Below are 23,272 nucleotides of genomic sequence, written 5' to 3'. Positions count from 1 at the left end.
CCTACCTGACTTTATTTTAAAAATGTGTAGCCCACTTAACACTAAGCAGTTTACAGCAAGAAAAACATACAAAGCACAAATAAAAATTCAACATGCAGTCCAAACAAAGCGTGAAACAGGGAACCTCCTAGTCTACCAATCACAGTCATCTAAACATTGGAAAAAGTCTGTAAAAACAAATTGGTTTTTTTTTTAAAGTTCTTAAATTGCTGCATTTACAAGACTTGGATATTTCTCTGGATAAGATGGCTCTCCTTAATCAAATGGCTCAGACAGTGATCCAACAAAATTACTTTCGGTTTGAGAATAAGTACTTTTTGCAAACACAGTGAGTCGCCATGGGGACAACAGTATCTCCTACCATCGCCTGCCTGTACATGGCTGATTTTGAGGAGACATTTTTAAATTCCTCGACTTTTTTTTCTCTAATATCTGCCTCTGGAAAAGATTTATAGACGATGTTCTTTTACTATGGTCAGGGAGTGACCAATCACTACAACAATTTTTGCTTTATTTGAATACCTGTGATCAGTGGTGTGCTGGAGCGGGCTCTCACGGGCTCGCGAGAGCCATTTGTTAAGTTTTTAAGAATTTTGGGCGCCGGTTGTTAAAGTAGGCCTCCCCATGGCTACTTTAACAACTGACTCCCAAAATGTGGGCTTGGGCCCCCTCCTGAATTCTCTTTTACTTTGCTGGCAGTGATGCTGGCCCCACCAGCCAAGTAAATTGACTGCTGCTGCTCCCTGCTCCTTGTTTCTGACTCTGAGCATCAGGCTGGGACTTTTCATGCAAGCGCAAGAAGGTTCCATCATGCTGCTCAGAGCCAGAAACAAGCAGCAGAGAATGATGGCAGTCCATTTATTGGCTGGTGGGGCTCGGCAAAGGTATGCCTAGCGTGCCCGCACAAGGGAGGGGAGAGAGAGGCATGTATTCCCCCCAAAAAAAAAAAAAAAATTCAGGGCCGGCTACGCCTGGAGAGAGAGCCTGTTGTTAAAAATTTACCAGCACACCCCTGCCTGTGATAGCCAAATCCAATTTACATCAACAATAGGAGGAACGAGTATTCATTTTCTGGACATTGAGATCAGTTTGGAATCCACTACATTCAGAACATCTGTATTTAAGAAACCTATGGACTCTAATTCGCTCTTACACTATAAGAGTTTCCACTCCAGTCCTTAAAGAATGGGATTCGAATTGGCCAATTTCTTAGGATCAAGAGGCTATGTGCCTCAGAGGGATGTTTTCAATATCATTTGAGGGACCTGGCTGAGCGGTTCAAGAATAGAGGCTACCCTGTCAATGAGCTGCCAATGCTCAGCGCTGCTGGCTTATGCACGCATGATGATTCACACATGCGCAATGATCAGATTACACTATCAGAAAAAGAGTGTGTACTATTTTTGGCAAATGATAACAAGGAGAGAAAAGCACATTTTTTTTTTTTTTCATTTACCAATAATAGTGCACACTATTTTTCCGAGAGTGTAATCTGATCATTGTGCAAGTGTGAATCATCATGCGTGCTCTATCAGGAAAAGAGTGTACATTCTTTAAAAACTGTATGCACTCTTGTGAAAGAGTGTGCACTTAACACCCTTGCTACCATAATGACAAAATGGCAATACAACAATGAATAAATTGAACATTCCTGGAAATGGCATGGCAAATAACACCTGAAGTCCCACCCGCCCTCCGTCGTCAGGAGCGGTCGCACAGGGCCTCGCGCCTCCAGGGGCCCCGTGGCACTTCCTGTCGCTCCCTGCCACATCGTTGGCATCGCTCAGCTTCTTTCCAAGTTCCAGCCACCCTGCATTTAAAAAGTTGCAGCGGCGGCAAAAACGCAGGCTCGTCTCTCCTTTAAGCCCTTCCCCTTCTCTCTCAGCGTGCACTGATGTAATTTCCGGCTTCCGCGAAGGCGGCACAGTGCACGCTGAGAGAGAAGGGGAAGGGCTTAAAGGAGAGACGAGCCTGCGTTTTCGCCGCCGCTGCAACTTTTTAAATGCAGGGCGGCTGTAAAGAGAGGAGGGCTGTGGTGGAAAACTGATGGCACAGCTGGGGCTGGGAACTGAAACTCGGGGGGGGGCTGAAAAGGGGGGGTAAGTTGGGGCCTGGGGCGAGTTATTGGACATGAAGGGGAAGGGAGGACAGGGAGCAAAGGGGATGGGTAGGGAGGGCAGGGGAGAGAGGATAGTTGCTATGGATGGAGGGGAGGGTAGGAGAAATGCTGGACATGGATGGAAGTGAGGGAAGACAGGAAGGAGATGCACATGGATGGAGGGGAGAGAGAGGAGAGGGCAGGGGACAGAGGAAAATCACTGGATGTGAATGAGAGGGGAGGATGGGGCAAAGAAGAATCACTGGACATAGATGGGAGGGGAGGGCAGAGGAGAATTGCTGGACATGGATGGAAGAGAGGGAAGACAGGAAGGAGATGCACATGGATGGAGGGGAGAGAGAGGAGAGGGCAGGGGACAGAGGAAAATCACTGGATGTGAATGAGAGGGGAGGATGTGACAAAGGAGAATCACTGGACATAGATGGGAGGGGAGGGCAGAGGAGAATTGCTGGACATGGATGGGAGAGAGGGAAGACAGGAAGGAGATGCACATGGATGGAGGGGAGAGGAGAAATTCTGGCTACAGATGGAGGAGAGGGGAGAGTTGAAATGCTGGATATAGATGGAGGGGAGAGAAGAGAGGACATGAGACGAACATGGATGGCGGGGAGGAGAGACAGGATAAATGCTGGACATGGATGGAGGAGAGAGAAGAGAGAGGAAGGAGATGCATCCTGACGGAGATGAGGGAAAGGGAAAAGAGGAGAAAAACTGCACATGACTGGAGAAAATAGGCAAAAGCTGGATCCACTCTATACCTCTTCCAGTCAAGTCCGCGGAGGACCCAGCTTTTACCTATGGATGTAGGGCAAGAAATGAAGAAGAAAGGAGGAAAGTAAAGAAATAAATGGAAAGGAAACTCTGAAAGTGGAGTTAAGGGAGCAGAAAGAGAGCAGCAGAATCAGAGACTGGGACCAACATGATCTGAAAAACAGTCACAAGACAACAAAGGTAGAAAAAAATCATTTTCTTTCACTTTAATGTTTGGAATATGTCCAATTTGAGAATTTACATCTGCTGTCTTATTTTGCAATGTATAGCAATGTTCTGTTTTTCTGGTATTGTGCTGCATGCAGAATCTGTATGCTAATTTGTTTTTTGTCATTTTTGGTATACTGGAGCGGGGCTGGATGGGGTGGGTGGGCCCCAGCGAACTGGTCTGCACAGCTCCTTGCAGTTGCTAAGACTGGCCCTGTACGTCGTTGACTGTCTGCCACTGGGCCGGGCCCCCTGCATTGAAATCACAGCGCCTCTCACATCTATGTGAAAGCACTGCAGGCAGCAGCAGATCGCCTCCCTTCGGGCTTCCTTCCCTCTCTGTGTCCCGCTCTCACGGAAGTTACGTCAGAAGAGAGCGGGACCCAGGGAGGGAAGGAGGCCCGAAGGAGGGAGGCGATCTGCTGCTGCCTGCAGCGCTTTCACATGGAGGTGAGAGGCGCTGTGATTTCAATGCAGGGGCTCGGCCCGGTGATAGGCGGAGGGGGGGGGGGGCAGGTGGAGGGGGAGTGGCGGTGACCTCGGGGGGGGGGGCCCGGGTATGGCCTTGTCCCGGGCCTGGCCCAGTCTCTCGGCGGCCCTGCAAGGCAGCTCCCTCCCCTGCCGCCCCCCCCCCCCCGCTCTCAGGCCACCAGCACTGCAGTCCCAAGTCTCCACCCGCTCACCCCCCGCCCCGTCAACAGCCCCCCCTCCATCCGCCACCGGACCCCCTGCATTTAAATCGGCAGCGCCTCACCTCTGTATGAAAGCGGCAGATCGCCTCCCTTCGGGCCTTCCCTCACTGTGTCCCGCCATCGTCTGATGTAACTTCCGGTTTCCGTGAGGGCGGGACACAGGGAGGGCCCGAAGGGAGGTGATCTGCCGCTTTCATACGGAGGTGAGGCGCTGCCGATTTGAATGCAGGGGGCTTGGTGGTGGACGAAGGGGGGCTGTCAACGGAGCCGAGGGCAGGCAGGTGAGACCAGGGACTGCAGCGCCGGTGGCCTGACCCCGGAGCCGGGCCCACCATGGAGGTCCGGGCCCGGGGAATTTTGTCCCCCTTGCCTACCCCTCTCAGCGGCCCTGATTCTTGGTAATGTAACATTTCCTAATATTTATTTATTTTAAAAAATTGTCTACTTAAAACCTAAGTGGATTTCAAAAAAATATATACATAATAAAATTAAACACATCTACAAATAAACACAAACATCATTTTTTGCTTATGATACTACTCTTGTCATGCTTAACTTATCCTTTTCTCAAGGAGAGAAATGATTTCAAAGAAATGCGTTAACAGACAGATGCATTTCTAAAAGCTTTTTAAAAGTGTGAAATTACATCTTATCCAATTTCATTTCATAGCTCCTTTTTCATCTATAGAAAGTGTTACCTTCTTAAAATTTAAAGCTGCTTCTTTTTCAACTAACATGTACCAATAATTACTTCTAGTTAAAATATTCTATTTGTTTCTTACATTTAAATTATAAGAATATTTAAGTGGACATCTAAAATGTGGGCCATTCACAGTCAATCCTTCCCCAACCCCAAAACAGACCACATATACAATTACTGTTATGGTGCAGCTGGACAGCAGCTTTATTAACTTTAACGTCTCAAACACATCACAATAGTTATTGCCCTTCCAGCCTTGCATATGAAAGCCATAAATCCACCACCCACTGAACTAGATGGTAACATCCTAATCTGACTGATGACAATATATACAGTGGTGGAAATAAGTATTTGATCCCTTGCTGATTTTGTAAGTTTGCCCACTGACAAAGACATGAGCAGCCCATAATTGAAGGGTAGGTTATTGGTAACAGTGAGAGATAGCACATCACAAATTAAATCCGGAAAATCACATTGTGGAAAGTATATGAATTTATTTGCATTCTGCAGAGGGAAATAAGTATTTAATCCCTCTGGCAAACAAGACCTAATACTTGGTGGCAAAGCCCTTGTTGGCAAGCACAGCGGTCAGACGTCTTCTGTAGTTGATGATGAGGTTTGCACACATGTCAGGAGGAATTTTGGTCCACTCCTCTTTGCAGATCATCTCTAAATCATTAAGAGTTCTGGGCTGTCGCTTGGCAACTCGCAGCTTCAGCTCCCTCCATAAGTTTTCAATGGGATTAAGGTCTGGTGACTGGCTAGGCCACTCCATGACCCTAATGTGCTTCTTCCTGAGCCACTCCTTTGTTGCCTTGGCTGTATGTTTTGGGTCATTGTCGTGCTGGAAGACCCAGCCACGACCCATTTTTAAGGCCCTGGCGGAGGGAAGGAGGTTGTCACTCAGAATTGTACGGTACATGGCCCCATCCATTCTCCCATTGATGCGGTGAAGTAGTCCTGTGCCCTTAGCAGAGAAACACCCCCAAAACATAACATTTCCACCTCCATGCTTGACAGTGGGGACGGTGTTCTTTGGGTCATAGGCAGCATTTCTCTTCCTCCAAACACGGCGAGTTGAGTTCATGCCAAAGAGCTCAATTTTTGTCTCATCTGACCACAGCACCTTCTCCCAATCACTCTCGGCATCATCCAGGTGTTCACTGGCAAACTTCAGACGGGCCGTCACATGTGCCTTCCGGAGCAGGGGGACCTTGCGGGCACTGCAGGATTGCAATCCGTTATGTCGTAATGTGTTACCAATGGTTTTCGTGGTGACAGTGGTCCCAGTTGCCTTGAGATCATTGACAAGTTCCCCCCTTGTAGTTGTAGGCTGATTTCTAACCTTCCTCATGATCAAGGATACCCCACGAGGTGAGATTTTGCGTGGAGCCCCAGATCTTTGTCGATTGACAGTCATTTTGTACTTCTTCCATTTTCTTACTATGGCACCAACAGTTGTCTCCTTCTCGCCCAGCGTCTTACTGATGGTTTTGTAGCCCATTCCAGCCTTGTGCAGGTGTATGATCTTGTCCCTGACATCCTTAGACAGCTCCTTGCTCTTGGCCATTTTGTAGAGGTTAGAGTCTGACTGATTCACTGAGTCTGTAGACAGGTGTCTTTCATACAGGTGACCATTGCCGACAGCTGTCTGTCATGCAGGTAACGAGTTGATTTGGAGCATCTACCTGGTCTGTAGGGGCCAGATCTCTTACTGGTTGGTGGGGGATCAAATACTTATTTCCCTCTGCAGAATGCAAATAAATTCATATACTTTCCACAATGTGATTTTCCGGATTTAATTTGTGATGTGCTATCTCTCACTGTTACCAATAACCTACCCTTCAATTATGGGCTGCTCATGTCTTTGTCAGTGGGCAAACTTACAAAATCAGCAAGGGATCAAATACTTATTTCCACCACTGTATCACTTTCAACCATTTGAAACCCCTGTGGTGACTCCAGGAGCTGTTCAGGAAAAGGCCCTCTTATACTTAATACACAGCACTCAAATCATTCTCAAGTGGTAACACAAGGGAAAATGAACAGTCTGTTCTGGAAGTTGCAAAAACTATTTGTCTGGAACACACAAGGGCAGACTTTCACAACCGCCATAAGTGAAGACAGTCTGGCCAATATTCACAGTGAGATAACTGGACGGGCAAGGCCAGCACTGACCAGTCAACTTGCTTATAGGTGGCTATTCAATCATTTTTAGCAGCACTTAACCAGTTATCGTTAATAATCGGTTAGCACCAAAGTACAAGCAAGCTATGTCGAGGGGTGTTCCGGGGGCATTTTGGTGGTGAATATTCCCAATATTCAGAGCTAGCCAGCCAGTGTTAGAGCATAAATAAGACCACATAAATAGCTGTCCTATTTTTATGCACTAATGAATGGCCGGTTAGCTCTGAATATTAAGTTAACTGGGCATGCACTATCTGTTATTATTTTAAAAATGGATATTCATTGCTGACCCAGCATTGAATATTGACGTTCAACGTCGGCTGCGGACATTAACAGCACTGCCCGCCATGAGCTGAATACTGGGGGGGGGGGGGGGGGGGATGATTTCTTTGTCTTCAGCTCCCACCAGTAGCTGTGACCCTGATACCACTCAATAAAATATCCAAACCAATGTCAGAGAGATGGTTCTCATCAGACTGATAAAGTCCAGAACAATCCGCTGTTATCAACTCATTAGGCACAATTTTTAAAAAACACATCGATATCACCGTCTTAGCAACCTCAGAATTCACCCACTTCCTTAGTTGCTCAATTGCCATTAACTTACATGATCCATGGCATAATCTTCTGGGACTATTAGACCATACTAAACACACCTTAGAAAATTGTCCATAAAATATAATTCGTCATTTGCCTAATGAAGTCTATTCCCTTAAACTACATAAATTATTACGTCTAGTGCAGCAGCAAAGAAATGAGGCTCAGCAAACCAATGCCTGTAATACAGGAGACGGTAACAGGTCCCAAAGCATTCCCCGAAGTCTCAACTAATAAATCCAAACGTCAGACAAAATCAATCCAAAATATATTCCCCAGGGTGAATTCTCAACATATTTCTGGGCCAAGAATATACAAGAGTGTCCACAGATCCAGACAACAATTTCTTCCATAAAAAGTATTGGAACTAAAACTAAAGAGAAAATTCCAATCAAGAAAACAAACATACAATCACTATCACATGTATGACATATACCAAGCTGAGTACCATCTACCAATCTTTTGAATTGCCACCACAGACATTCCTTGAGTTGCTGCAAATGAGGCCACCTCAGTCCTAAGGGAATGTGTCACAAAAGATATTGGATCAGAACCAGCTGCGTTCAAATCAGATTTCAACACAACTGCAAACTGTTATCGTATTAAAGGATGCAAGTCTGCAAGCACCAACCAATACATTTCTCTAGCCTCTATTTCAGAAAATCTTTTGCAGCTTATACTAGACAAGTAACCAAACCTTTTACACTTCGCAACACCAAGTGATCCCCATTTCCCAACTGATCCATTTTGGACCCTCTAATAAGTAGAAGGACCTTTTCTTTCAGTACAAGAACATCTCCTACCAAAGCAGTTTTTAAAGTCTTACTAACTCTAAGTACACTATAAAATGCCCAAGAAGAGGTCATCCAAATCAAAGTCAATTCATAAGGAGAACTGCAACTGCCTAATAGAACTGCAAACAGAATCAACAAGTTATTATGACTAATAGGCATACACAACTTAGACTCACTATCCTTGAATGTAGAATGACATGCACCTTGTCACAAATCCATCACAAAAGAGGAACAAGTAGGCTCCTTAAAGTCCCCATATTTAGAGAGAAAAGCGACACTTGCATACCTTGACTAAAAACACTCTGCTACTTTTTTTTTTAATTTTTTATTTATAACCATTTAAATTTTTACAATCGATAAAACAACTTGCCAGAAATACAGAGAAAGTAATATATAGGAATTATTTCAGTCAGATAATTCTATTCTCTTCCTTAGACCACTAAATAGGGAGAGTGAAACAAGACAAGGAGATCAATTAAACAGTAAACAGAAAAAAAAAAAAAGTGATATTAACCTGATTATCCCCAGATATTACTCATCTAATTCATTATTCCACATTGATCATCTGGTTGGCTTCTTCAAGGCTAATACGGTGTATAGTCAAATCATTTCATTGAAAACGTACTTATTGTCCAATATTAGTTAGAAATAATACATCTGATTACATTCTTTCTCTTTTAAAAACCAGAAGTTATTTAACAAGACATATACGTAAATCTCTAATTCAAATCCCACTGATGAAAGTAATCCCAGTTTTCACAGGCTTCACTCCTTTTAAAGTAATAATTGAGAAAATATTTCTGAGGAAAACTTTAGGACTCATACCCGGAACTCTGGGAAAAACAATAATCTCGATATTAATCATCTATAATAATATTCATTTTATTATTCAAAGAGTCTGGTCTATTATCATTTTCAAAATCATAACCACTTCTTGCTCGTGTAGAATCATTTGTTATATCAATTTTTCACTCTCAAAGGGTTCAGTTAAATTGTCCATTTAACTCTCTAATAAAATTATATCTGAAACAAAATTATTTACTGCCACCGTTAGGTTCCGAAGCGCCTTCCAGATGGTATTCAATGTATCCTCCACGGGAGCCAAAAACTCCAAGTTGATTTCTCTTAGGTGTTTAGGAGTGGTTCCGCCGATTCAGGTTCTGCTGTAAATGCCCTCCTTTTCAGCATATGCCTCTAACCCACTCCTCCACTCCTTTGGACATGGTGGTTGAATAATTCGGGAGCGATGGAGTTGTTTTTTCCAGATCCAAGAGCGTTGATGCTCCTTCGCCGGCGCTAATATAAGGACTCGCCAACCCTTTCATCTGTGGGCAGTTTGTCATGCAGCGGTCCCGCACTTGCTGCTCAGGGGACAAAACGCTGGCCATCGGCGGCTGACCGCCGGTTGTCCCCTTCCTTTCAGTTAAGGTAACTGCAATTGCAGAGAGGAAATTTACGTAAAGAATACGAAACTTCAGAGGGCAGCTGGGCTGTTGGGCATACGAACTTCAGGTCGCCATCTTATCACTCTCCCAGTTTGGGACACTCTTTTTCTGGTTTCTCCTCAGAGGCCTGACTGATATGGGTCACTCTGCTACTTTAAAAATAAATTCTAATCACCACAGCTTGCGAATAAGGAGTTCCCATAACAAACTGAGGGGCAAACACTGATTGCCAAAATCTCTTCCAACCATAAGTATACAATTGCAAAGTATTGCTGCATAAAGAAGAAGATTAACAGTTGCCAAACTAGCATTAGAAAGCACTCCAAAACTCCTCTGGCATTCCTGTAGGTAGTTTGTCTGTATCTGGAGCTAATGACCAAAAACAGGACCATTGAAAATGAGATAAGGCATCTAGTACATTATTATGCAAATAGTTAATTTACAAAATCAATCACCCTTTTGCTCATCTATGAATAGAATTCGGTCGACATTTCAATCTATCATATCAGACCAAGTCAATCATTTCCTTTGCAAAAATACCAAATCACAATGCTTGCTTGACTCCTGTCCTAATTATCTCTTGAAACCAACTCCTAAGGTTTTAATTGATCACCTACATTCAAGTCTAGCTTGAATGTTATCTCAGGGTATATTCTCTACTTGCAATGGTAGCATAATCTTAACTCCAATCCCCCAAAATAGTCAAATTAGTATTAGTATTGTTTCCAACTGCAGACCAGTGGCCTCAATACCTCTATTAGTCAAAGCATTGGAGGGGCTAATCACTCATCAGTTAATGGAATATCTTCAGCATCAGTCAATTAATTCTACATAAATATCAATCGGGTTTCAGGCCCTCATATAGTACTTAAACCATTCTTACTACATTAGTAGTCAATCTTAGATGAGAATTAAGCTTAGGCAACAAAGTTTTAATTCTCCAATTCGACATGTCTAGTGCATTTGATATAGTAGATCATGACATCCTTTTAAACATACTTGACTATTATGGAATCTGTGGAACTGTTTTGAAATAGTTCTCTGGATTTTAGGTCTTGCCAAGTTAAGCAACTGTGTACTACGTCATTGTCATGGGTTTCTTGTAATAGAGTGCCAGAGGGCTCTCCTCTGTCACCTATTTTGTTTAACATTATGATTAAATGAGTTTTCAGCATTCATATATGCTGATGATGTTATAATTTATATCCCATTCATCATAGAATTACATGAGATTGCAAACAAAATCAAAGTAGATATCGCCTTAATGGAATCCTGGGCTCGTAATTTTAAACCACTCTGTATCTCTCTTACTGAAATTGGCGATCGCCATCACGGTACTATGTAAGCCACATTGAGCCTACAAATAGGTGGGAAAATGTGGGATACAAATGCAACAAATAAATAAATAAAATAAAATAAATAAACTGAAACTTAATACTAATAAAATGAAATTTATGATAGTAACTAGCCCTTATCACCCAATAACCATTTCAAATTTTAAGACTGATAATGTTACTTATTCTTTGGATTCAACAATGAAAATCTTGAAGTTCCTAATTGTTTCTTTCTTTTGATTTCCAAAGTAGTCTTGAATGTCTTTAATTCATTGTGGAAACTTAAAAGATTAAGACCATTCTTTTCAAGATCAGTCTTTTGCACTTCAGTCATTAGTCTTAACCAGGTAGTAAGAGGAGTCTCCTAAGAAAACCGAATAAGTGCAAAACATAGAGATTCATGCCATTGAGATGTAGGAGGAGCCAGCATATTTAGTAGACTGGTCCCCCAGACATCCCAGGAGAGCAATGGGGCAACCTGGAGGGCACTTCTATGCACTTCGTAAAATTGCTCCCAGGTATACATCTCTCCTTTGCTCCCTTATCTAGTCCCCTGATCCCTCCAAAACACACCCAAACCACACTGTCCCCCACTGTATTCCACTACAATAGCCCTTATGGGTTAAGGGGGCACCTATATGTGGGTACAGTAGGGTTTTGGTGCGTTTGGGAGGGGTCACAGTTTCCACCACAAGTGTGACAGGTAGAGGGAGATAGGGACTTGGGTCCCCTATGCCATAGTGCACTGCACCAACCTTTATACTACTCCAGGAATATGCATGCTGCTCTAATAGACCTGACTTCAACATCTGAGGCTGTCATAGAGGTTGGTGAGTCATATTTTTCTTCACATTTTTGGGGTGTGGGAAGGGGTCATTGACAACTGGGGGGTATTGGGGGGGTCACCCGTGATTCTCTCCAGTGGTCATCTGGTCATTTAGGGCACCTTTTTGTGTCTTATTCGTTCTGAAAACAGGTCTAGACCAAAACATCTTAGTTTTAGTCCTGGACGTTTTTGTTTTGTTCCACTATGGCTTTAAAACATCCAATGCCCTAATCCTGCTTTCAAAATGCTCTGACACACCCCCTTGTGATTTGGACGCACTGCAGATGAATTGTATAGATAAGCATCTGCAAAATAGGTTTCGAAAATACCAATTTGGATGTTTTGAGAAGAAAAACGTCCAAATGGTGCTTTATGACACTTTTGGACTTTTTTCTCTTTCGAAAAAGAGCTCCTAAGTCTACTTGGATAAGTCATATGATGCCTAATATTCAACCCATTGCAGTATGCAGTGTCACAGCCACTGTGACCTGACTCCAGTATTGAATATCCAGGTATCAGTGATCACCTGGAAAATACCTAGGCTCCAGTTGACATTCAGACTGGTGCCCGGTTAACTTTAGCACATAAAGTTAGGATAGCAGGTTAGCGGACTGAAAATTGCTGCTAACCAGCTAAGTAGGGACTCCACCCACACTCAGCGCACAGCCTGCCCCTAACCTAACCAATTAGGAGATGGACAGTTAGCGGTGATATTCAGCGGTATTAACCATTTAAAAGCCACTGAATATCAGATGCCGGGTTGCTAGGAAGCTTTAACTGGGTAGAAGCCTCTCCTGCCCAGTTAAACCATTTTGAATATTGGGTCAATGTTCTTTATCTGCCTTCATTTTTCTGTTTCTCTGTCTCTAATTACTGTTAATAGATGTGTTCTCCAGGAACTCGCCCAAGCCTATTTTAAACCCAAGTACACTATCAACCTGGATCACATTTTCCAACAACCCATTCCACAGCTTAATTGTCACTATGGGTAGTGTCTACACAATATTCAGAACTGCATTGTCCCTGTCCATCATAATCATTGCTGGTGGAAATAATTTACTGTCAAATTATCTTAATTTTTATGTGTTGCCCTTGTCATGTATACTTACAGTAGTGCTGAGCCCTCCATGGCTATCAAGGTATAATGCCTGCTTTAGAAATTCTTGCACAGCAGAGGAACGATACATGATGGTTCAGCTTCCTAAAAAAAATAGACAGCAAATAATATGAACATTAAAAAATATTACTCAGCAATTGTGTTATCTGACAGAAGATTTCAAGCACCAAAATGGATGATTTGAAACATTGTTTCATATGGATGTGCACAACGAATACATTTTCAGTTTTTTGCCCATTTTTCACAATTTTCTGACTTTTAAGTTTGACACATTTAGTAAAAAAAATTGTTAATGCATGTTAGTGGACTTAACTTGTGTTAACTCATAGAGGGATATGCATTAAACCAATTTAGCACATACTAGATTTTTTTTTAGGCTTGCTAACAAACTGAATATGTACTAATGATCCCACACACCTAAAGTATGGTCTACAAGAAAGCCTTCAGAAATAAAGGTTACACACCTAGGAATTAGCTCCTTATGCTTAAAACCATGGGATAATTCATCATTGGCGTGATACAGCATTAAAGTGAATTCTCTTCCTTTTTGCAAAAATTATAAGGGCAAGGTTTCCATGCAAACTTTAGAAAATGCAAACAGTGAAAATGATGCATGATAATTTGTATGTTAGAAAGTTAATGTATCACAAATGGATGGTCAAGAGGTCTGATTTAAGGGGTCTTTTACTATGCCACGGTAGCGTTTTTAGCTCATAGTAGAAATCAGCTGGTGGTAAACACCGAGACACCCATTATATTCCTATGTGGGCTCAAGCCGTAAATAGGTGTACACTAGTTTTAATTTCGGAGAACATCCATTTCCAGGCTCATTTAAAACAAGCCCTTTTCCTCAGCCGCGGTTTTAAAAAATGGCCCCGCATGCGGCCAGAACACATGCCCACACTACCGCAGGCCACGTTCTACTGCAGCTTAGTAAAAGGATCCCTATGTGTCCTCTTGTATGTTCGTGAATTATCTCTCAATAACTTGGGATGACTAATTGATTTTGCTGTGCTGATTTTAGTGTTTGAGCTGGGCAGTAAGGAACAAAGTAACGGAAGAGATAGTGGAGTTGTTCTGTTTGCAACATTTTGAAGACAAGTAGTAAAAGTTTATAGGTAATAGGGTGGCTTACTGGAAGCCAGTGGGCTTCCTTGAGATATGGAGTAACATGGTCATATTTATGTGAATTGAACATTAGACAAATAGCAGTGTTTTGAAGGTTCTGCCCTCAGCCGTCTCTTCTTCAAGTTGAAGAGCATGCCTAGAGATCCGCGCCAAAATTCAAGAATATTCTATAACAATATAGGCGTAAGGCGTCAGAAACAGATGATCCCACAACGAAGGCGCCGGAGTCGACCGGCGCTGAAGAAGACTCTTCGGCTGGCGGGGTTTGGGGACCCCCGCCAGCAAACAAGGTACCTGATGCGGTGGTGGGGCGGGGCGGGCGGCGATGGTGGGTCTAATGTAGAGGGGGCCAGGGTGTAATCTGTGGGGGCCCATGCCACTGTGGCCCCACGTAGCTACGCCCCTGGGGGAAAGCACGACAGGGACCCAGCACCACCAGGTATGTCTGCCCACTATGCTCAACCAGGAACCAGTTAACCAACTGGACCAGGAGCAAAGCCTCAGAACCAGAGACAGAGGAAGTCTGTCCATCCACCTGCTTGGAGATAGAAGATACTGAGGAGCTGAGCTGCTAGCAGGGAGCTATGTAGCGATGCTCAGTTCTGTATTCTCTATCTCCACCTGCTGGTCGATGGACATAACTACCCATTTGTCCTGGAATAGTGGGAATGAACGTAATGGAAACCTTTTTTTTAAACCCTGCTAAGCCAAGTGCTTTTACCACATTCTCCGGTAACAAATTCCAGAGTTTAATTACACTTTGAGTGAAGACATATTTTCTCTGATTTGTTTTAGATTTACTACTTAGTAGCTTCATTGCATGCCCCCTAGTAAACAAGTAATTCACGTCTACCAGTTCCACTCCACTTAGTATTTTATAGACCTCTATCATATCTCCTCTCAGCCATCTCTTCTGCAAGTTGAAGAGCCCTAGCTGTTTTCCCCTGGATTCTATATAGTGCACCTAGAGATGAGATCCGCGCTGAAATTCAAGTGCATTCTATAACAATGCATGTAACTTAATTGGCTTAACAAGCTAATCAACATTGATAACAGCACTTAACAAGCAATAATGAGAACTAATTGGCAATAATTAGAATTTATGCACATAACTTGCTAAGCGCGTTCTGTAATGCAGTGCGCCTAAGTTCTAAAGCACACAGGCAAAAAGGGGCATGGTTATGGGCGAGAAATTTGCATTTTGTGAGCGTTCCCAAATTTACGTACATAGTTATAGAATATGGCCCAGTGCGCCTAAATCTAGATGCAAGGATTTACGCCACATTTTCATTGGTGTAAATTGAGACACGTAGTTTTAGGTGCTGATATATCAACTAAACGGATTCAATATACAGCACCTAAATCTAGGTGTCGCTTATAGAATACACTTAGCATTGATTTTTTTAGGTGCCATATATAGAATCTCCCCCTTTAGCCTTTCTTCATGGGGAAGTCACCCCATCCCCTTTATCATTTTCAGCGCCCTCAATTGTTACACTGCCATCAACTTTGTAAAAGACCTTAGATCATCCCAATATGCTCTATTGACTGTTCCAATTAATCGGTAGCAAAGCTACTTGTACCAGGTAATGTTTAATTTCTCTATGCCTTGATTGTGGAATTTACCTTCCCTAGAGTCATATCTGGAAAAAGATAAGAAAACCAAATCCTTGCTGGTTGACCAAGTCTTGGCTTATCTTCAATCAGATTGTGAAGGCAAGGTTGTTTATGATTACTGCTATTAGTTTATACTGCACTAGAGTTGTATCTGTTTTGATGTTATATTTGCATCACATTTTTTATGCATTTTTATGGAATCTTCTCTAATCCACTTCACCAACCCACCCAGCTATGAAAGTCTACCTTCTATACTTACCTGCCTAATCACTTCCTTCTTTCTTCCCTTACTCAATATCTGCACACTACTAATTGTATCTGATATCCTGTAATGATAATGTCATACCAAAACTATGTAAGCTACATTGAGCCTACAAATAGGTGGGAAAATGTGGGATACAAATGCAATAAATAAATAAATAAATTTCAAATCCTTGTACCTAGTTTGCCCCTAGGGCAGATCAATTCAGGAATGCTGGTCATGGTTAAATGCCTAGATAATGGGAGTGGTTTATGATTCTTCTTGGCCCGTCTTGCATAAAATATATTATTTGCAGCCAAGATGTATTTGAAAACCTGAAAAACCAGTTCATAGAAAACAAAGGGGACTTGATATACAGCCTTTCTGTGGTTACATTCAAAGTAGTCTACATGTTATATACAGGTACTTATTTTTTTTTTGTACCTGGGACAATGGAGGGTTAAGTGACTTACCCAGAGTCACAAGGAGCTGCAGTAGGAATTGAACCCAGCTCCCCAGGATCAAAGTCCACTGCATTAACCACTAGGCTACACTGCAGCTGAACCTGGATCCTCAATGCCAGGTCATTTCTGGTGATCGGCACTGAATATCTAGGGGGGGGGGGGTGCTTGGCCATTGCCAACTGAGGAGCCCTTTTACAGAGTGGCAGTAAGCACAATGCAAGCTTACCGCTCGCTCTTTAGGGACTGCCGCCGGCCCAATGTGACCGCCGACGGTAATCCCGCCCAGAGCGCACGCTATTTCTGGAGGGGGGGAAACAGAAATGGCTTGCGCGATGGTAACCTGGTAGTAATTGGGCAGCGCGCTGTATTAGCGCGGGAGTCCTAATTGCCACCTCAATGGGTGGCAGTAGGGGCTCCCAATTGCATGGCCATGCGGTAAGAGTTCTCTTCCCGCATGGCCATGTGTGCCGGGGGCTTTTTTGCCTGCTGCGGTGTAAAAAGGACTCTGGCGCATGGGAAAAATGGGCCCCTGCTACCAGCACAGGGCCCTTTTCCCCACAGCTTGGTAAAAGGGCCCCTTAACTAGCTAAGCATCCAATCTGCCCACTAAACTTTGTGGGTCAGTGCTGAATATTGCTGGTTATCATGTGATACAGCCGGTTAACTTTTCAGCGCTCACCGTGAATATTCAGCAGAGATAGCCGGTTATCTTGCGCTGAATATTAATGCTTAGGCACCAAACGCTATTCAACCAGTCAGTGGCCGTTTCTGGCTGGTTCAGTAGCTTTGAATATGAGGGGAGGGGGAAGAATCAAGGCATGCCGTTGTTTCACCTTTCCTGCACAAAAATAAAAGGTGATATGGAATTTTAAAAGGAAAACATTGAGCCTGATAGACTCATAACTTTAGGGTCCTTTTATCAAGCTGCAGTAAAAGTTGGCTAAGACCATTTTTACCACAGCAGTACAGTGGCCAAGCTTCTATTTTTTGCTTTATTGGCCATGCACTAATGCAGTAGCGATCTTAAGTTGGCTGCCACCCGGGGCAGATCGCCGCTGTGCATCCCCCCCCCCAGGTGCAGCGGCATCTGTCCCCCCAGGGTGCAGCACGACACCCCCCCCCCCCAGGTGCAATGACACCCCCCTCCCCGGCACCTCAAGCCCCTCCCCCCCCCCAGGTGCATTCTTGGCTGCTGGAGGGTGCAGAGAGCAGCCGCGCGCCTGTCGGCTCCACTGGCTCCCTGCTCCCTCTGCCCTGGAACAGGAAGTAACCTGTTCCGGGGCAGAGGGAGCAGGGAACCAGCGGAGCCGACAAGAACACGGCTGCTCTCTGCACCCTGCAGCAGTGCACCCGAGGCGGACCGCCCCCACCGCCCCGCCCTTGGTACGCCACTGCACTAATGTTGCCATTAGTGTTAGGTCATTAAAAAAAATTGTGCAGAAGCCCCTACTAACACCCATTTTGTTGGTGGTAAGGGCTCCTGTGGTAATTCTGCACTAATCAATTAGGGTCCCTTTTTCAAAGGCGAGGTAGGCTCTACATGCATGCATGTGCCAAAACGAGACTAGTTCCAAGCTAGCGCCCCCCCCCCCCCCCCCCCCCCCGGGCAGTAATTTTGGATTTGATGTGCACTCATAATGCTGAGACAAATGATGTTTTTATTTCCTACTGCACACAGCATTTCCAGCGTTAATCGGCAGTTGGCACATGCCAACCGGTCACCACATATGTAGCGCATGAGCCCTTACTGCTAGGTCAGTGGGTGGCAGTAAGTTCTCAGGCCAAAAATGGACACGCACTAGTTTCAATTTTAGCACATGTCCTTTTTCCGCCCCTTAAAAAAAGGCCCTTTTTCCTATACACAGTAAAAATAATGGCCTAGCGCACACCCAAAATACGCACTCGCATTGCTTCAGGCCACTTTTTACCATAGCTTAGTAAAAGGACCCCTTAGTGCACTCCCACTCTCCACCCTGAGCCACACCCCCTCCTCATTAAAATACTATTTATTTTAGTGCATGTGTAGCATGAGCTGAATGGGAATTTACCGCAGGATGTCTTTATAAACTGCAGTAAAAGCACATGCTAGTGCTTACTGCAACTTAATAAAAGGACTTCTCTGAGATTTATGCTCCTAAACTGGTATCTATGAAAATTTACTAGGGCTGAATTCTCAACTTAGGGGTCCATTTTACTAAGCCACAGTAAAAAGTAGCTTTAGTGTGTTCTTACACAGTTCTTTCCTTAGTGCTAAGGCCAATTTACCATGCCATGGAAACTACAAATGTTTTATTTTTTGATCAATGACCAGGCGCATGGCCATTTTTAAAATTTAAATTACCACAGCAGCACTTACCACCTCCTATTTTGGAGGCAATAAGGGTCCTGAACTATCCATGCACCAACCGGTTAGCACACAATAATGTACCTGTGCGAACTGGTTAGCGGTTCCCAAACCTGGTCCTGGAAGCACCCCAGCCAGTAAGGTTCTCAGGATATCCACAATGAATATTCATGAGAGAAATTTGCCTGAGTGCTACCTGCAGTATCCTGTTTTTATGTGCGCTAAGCTCGAATTAAGGCTTAGCGCACCTTGGGTTCCTTTAACCAAGTCATATTTAAAAAATGACTGGTGCTGGTGTATTAAAAGTAGGTGGCAACAGGGGCAGATTTAGGGCAGAGGAAAATATTTATGAGCTTAGCACTGTTTTTCAGCACTAAGGACTCGATTATATATATGGCGCAGGAAAAATCAGCGTGGAAAAAAAGTGCTTAGCACTATTCTATAAACTGTGCTTAACTGGACCCATGACTAAATTTAGGCACTCCTTATATGGTACCTAGCCCCTCCCAGTGCATCACAGCATGCACTGGGCAGGAGCTGAGCGCTGCCATTTTGTGAAGGGCAGGCCCAGAAGCAGAAGGGAGGAGGTGTTGCTCTTGCCTTCCTACCTCCAATGTTTTAAGGTATAGGGTGGGGTGGGAAGGGGAGGTGGGTCACTAGACCACCATAGAGATTTTTGTTTGGGTGGGTCCAGAAGAGGGTGCGGGGGGAGGGGATCAGGGTCCAGCTGACCACCAAGAATTCTTTGCTCGGCAGGAGGGAATGTGGAGTGGGACAGGGCCCACCAGACCATCAGGGAAGCTAAGATCTTGGGGTTGATCTGGTTGAGTCTGCAGGGGTGTCAGATTTGGGGTGTTGGGGGTTTGTGAGTGCCTGCCATGCGGAGCAGTCTGCTTGCACTATAGTGCAAGCAAACTGTTCCCCATAAGGACAGGTCCAAACCTGCCACAAAATATTGCATGTTAAAAGGTAGGCGCTCAAGTCTGTGCATTACTCAGAATGCTCATTTTAATATTAATAAGGTCCTTGCAGTGTATTTGTATAGGGTTCTTGATAGCTGCTACAGGAAATGGTATAAGGGATGCAGAATCCCTTTTGTGCATTACACGTAAATAATGTTTGCTTTAGATAGGCTACAACTGGTCTAAAGCAAATGTTTCAAGCATGGTAGGCTTTGTGCATCAGGCCCTGAGTGTAAGCCACATTGAGCCTGCAAATTGTTGGGAAAATGTCGGATACAAATGCTACAAATAAATAAATAAATAAAAATAAATAAATAATAGGAAGGGCTAAGTGCTCCCCCATTAACCCTACTTTAGCCAGTTAGGGTGGGGTAATCATACTAAGGGACCCTTTTACTAAGCCACGCTAAAAAGTGGCTGGCACTATTTGTAGCATGTGGGTTTACCACATATTGGAGGAGATTCTATACATGGTGCCTAAAAAATTAGCGCTGAAATCTGTGCCGACTAAGCATATTTTAAAATCGGCACCTAGATTTAGGCACTGATTATAGAATATGCTTAGTTGATATTTCAGCACCGATAGCTGCGTTCATCCATTTACGCCAACAAAAACCTGGTGTAGATCTCAGCGAGTAGATTTAGGCACACTGGGCCATGGATTCTATAACTAGGTGCCTAAATTTTGCAGCGCCCATGGAACACCCATTTCCCCGGCCATAACCATACCCCTTTTTGTCTCCACACAGAGGTTTGGTGCACATCATTACAGTGTGTACCTAAATTCTAATCAGTGCCAATTAGTGCTCATTATTGCTTGCTAAGTGCTGTTATCAGCACTCATTAGCTTGTTAAGCTAATTAAGTTATGCACAATGTTATAGAATCCAAGTGCACTATATAGAATCCAGGGGATTGCGGCAATGTTTGGTGTAGTGGTTACATGGCTGCATTTGTATTTTGTTCTGTAATGGCTACTTACTAATTTCCCAATTGGCGCATGGCTATTAGCATGGTAGCCCTTACTGCCATCTATTTACTAGGCGGTAAGGGCTCCCGCACTAATCTGTGCTAATGGGGCAGCATACAGCAAAGTACTCATGCCACTTGGTTAGCACAGGGCACACCACCTCTATACCCAGAGACACACCTCCTGTGCTAAAAAATAGAAACTATTTTTAGCACAGTATTAGCTCGCAGAGATCAGCACATTACTGCTGGACAAGGTTGGCATGTGCTAGTGCCTATCGTGGCTTAGTAAAAGGGTTCCTAAATTTTATGCCCTTTGCATATTTAAGTGCTCTTAGCAGGGGTGCAGCTAGGTGGGGCCATGGGCCCCCGCAGATTTAGCCCTAGCCCCCCTGCTTTTACCCCTCCCCCTACCGCCGACCCTGCCCCATCACATTCGACCCCCCCCCCCCTCCCGCCGCCTTTGCTGGCGGGGGTCTCCAACCTCTGCCAGTCGAAGTCCTCTTCAGCGCTGGTCTCTGGCGTGTTGCTGATCTGGATTCTGTTTTTGTGAATCTTGACTTCCTGCACGTTCCGTGCAGCATGTCAGAACTCACAGAAACAGAATCCAGATCAGCGAACGCACCAGACTCAGAGTCTGGCACTGAACGGGACTTCGGCTGGTGGGGGTAGTGACCCCTGCCAGCAAAGGTACCTGGCGGTGGCAGGGGAGGGTTGGTGGCGGTGGGAGGTGGGTTGAAAGGGACAGGGGAGGGGCGGCGGCACTGTGGGGGGCTAAAATGTGCCCCCTCACCTCGGGCTCTGGACCCCCCACCCACCGAAGTCTGGCTACTCCCTGGCTCTTAAGGGTCCTTTTACTAAAGGGTTGGTGCACGGCAAAAGGCTTGTCGCATGCCAATCCAGAACTACCGCTGGGCTACCAACCTCTGCATGCACCATTTTCAGCTCTACAAAAATTTTCTATTTTTGTTATGCCGGTGCCCGGCGGTAATCGGGTTTCCACCGGGTTAGTGCAGGAGCCCTTACCGCCACCTCAATGGGTGGTGGTAAGTGCCCTCCCCCCTGAAATGGCCTCGTGGCAAGTGGTTCACTTACCGCATGGTCATTTCTTTTTGAGAAAAAAACCCATCCTTTTATCCTCTGCAGTAAAAGAGGACCTCGACGCACGTCAAAACCACGCACTGATGCAAGCGCAGGCCCCCTTTTACCGCAGCTTAGTAAAAGGATCCCAGAGTTACTTACTTTATTTTTCTTTCTAGGATTTGATGACATACTTCACCATGTCACCTCAAGCAAATTACTGCGTAGGTGGTGCTAGCATCAGGCTGGTGTAATTATGGGTGCTTAAATTTTAGGCACGCTGATTCCGGGTTACAATAGTATTCTATTTTGGGATCTGGGCGCCCCGAAGCAGTTATAGAATAGATGCTCCCCATGCAGCATCGGAGCACTTAGAAAGAGACACCCAGTTATCAAACTGCCAGCAAAGCGTAAAATGTACTAGAAGGCACTAGCTTGCATTAACATGCGTTTTGCCACAGGTCTCACTGTATCCACTTAACTTCAGTGGCACACTCTAATGTGGCAGTACACTTCAGGAAACGTAGAGTCACTAGCAAGCCTGAGTACCTTCCAAATTAAGCTGAAATCAAAGAGGGTAGGGCAAACCTGCAAAATGAACCCAACAGTGCTGTTAGGGCAGTGGATGGGAAGCAGTTAATCAGAGAAGTGCTGCAAGCCAACGCAAACCACTATTTTTTTTTAATTTAAATTTTTCCAGACATGGAACATTCATTTCCTGTGACTCATGCAGCTGTTCGAGTGCAGCCAGAGCCTCTTTGCCACAGTTTTAGCAAGGGAGAAAAAGTCCAAAGCAGCCTTTCAACATTACAAGAAACTGTACAGCAGAGTCCTTTCACAGGCAAAAGACTTGAAAAAGGAACACTGATAGTTGCATGATTAACATATCACAATGCTTGTAAAACACAGTGTCAGTAAAATGCTAGGGTCACACCCATGCCAACAAATGCTATTGCACACAGATACAGACATGCCACTGAAGTCTTCCTGTAAAGTATTCTCTGAACAGCCATAAGTATAAATATATATTATATATATAAAATACCAACAAAAACTTACTTGTCCAAGACAGCACAAGACTGTTAATTCACCAGGAGCTACAGTATGAGCAAACAGGAGGAATTAAGCCTTAAGCTGGTGATTTTTATAAAGTGCAGAAGAGCCACACCTAGCAACGGAAGAAGACTGTTTCCCCAGCTATGGCGATTGGCTGCCCTTCTCTCTGAAGATTTAGTGAAGGACATGCCCAGAAAATGCAATGCATTTCAGGTTAGAATTAAAAAAAAGAAACAGGACAAAATAAAACTATTGAAAAATGTGTCATCTGCTGCTGGGACTGGGGAAGAGGTTGCCCTTAAGTAGGAAAATTTTAGTTGCCCAGTTTCATTTTAGTTAACTATTTTGATCCACTGTGAAATATGTGTGGCTATCGCAGCGAATGTGATGTGGAAAAACAAAGTCCCCTTGCACTTGCGGTGATGCACAGTTCATCCAGGATTCCTTGCTATAATTCTCTGTACTACATACAAGAAAAATTACCTTGGGGTTCCTGTTCCTGTAGAGCGTGGCAGCAACAAAACAGGGAAGATGACCAAAAAATCCTGTGCAGCCAATAGTGTCTTCAAAATGGGAACTTTATTGACAACGGCTCAGAAAACATATGTGAAGGCACGTGATTG

The 23,272-nt window shown here is 44.2% G+C and overlaps 1 protein-coding gene across 1 annotated transcript in view; it reads right to left on the bottom strand.

Moving 5' to 3' along the window:
• The window catches only part of LOC115463407 (annexin A1-like), a 72,934-nt gene extending 50,178 nt beyond the window's left edge, over positions 1-22,756 (bottom strand). Inside the window, exons 1-2 of the mRNA XM_030193871.1 lie at positions 22,653-22,756; positions 12,782-12,873 (exon numbers count right to left, since the gene is read on the bottom strand). Coding sequence (XP_030049731.1) covers positions 12,782-12,859 — 78 coding nt within the window. The 5' untranslated portion in view covers positions 12,860-12,873; positions 22,653-22,756. The remainder of the gene's footprint in view (positions 1-12,781; positions 12,874-22,652) is intronic.
• Positions 22,757-23,272: the final 516 nt, after the last annotated feature.

The sequence above is a fragment of the Microcaecilia unicolor genome, chromosome 2, assembly GCF_901765095.1.
Source record: "Microcaecilia unicolor chromosome 2, aMicUni1.1, whole genome shotgun sequence".
NCBI classification, from domain to species: Eukaryota; Metazoa; Chordata; class Amphibia; order Gymnophiona; family Siphonopidae; genus Microcaecilia; species Microcaecilia unicolor.
The sequence above is the reverse complement of the archived record's forward strand: the minus strand, read 5'-3'. Positions and strand labels throughout refer to the sequence as shown.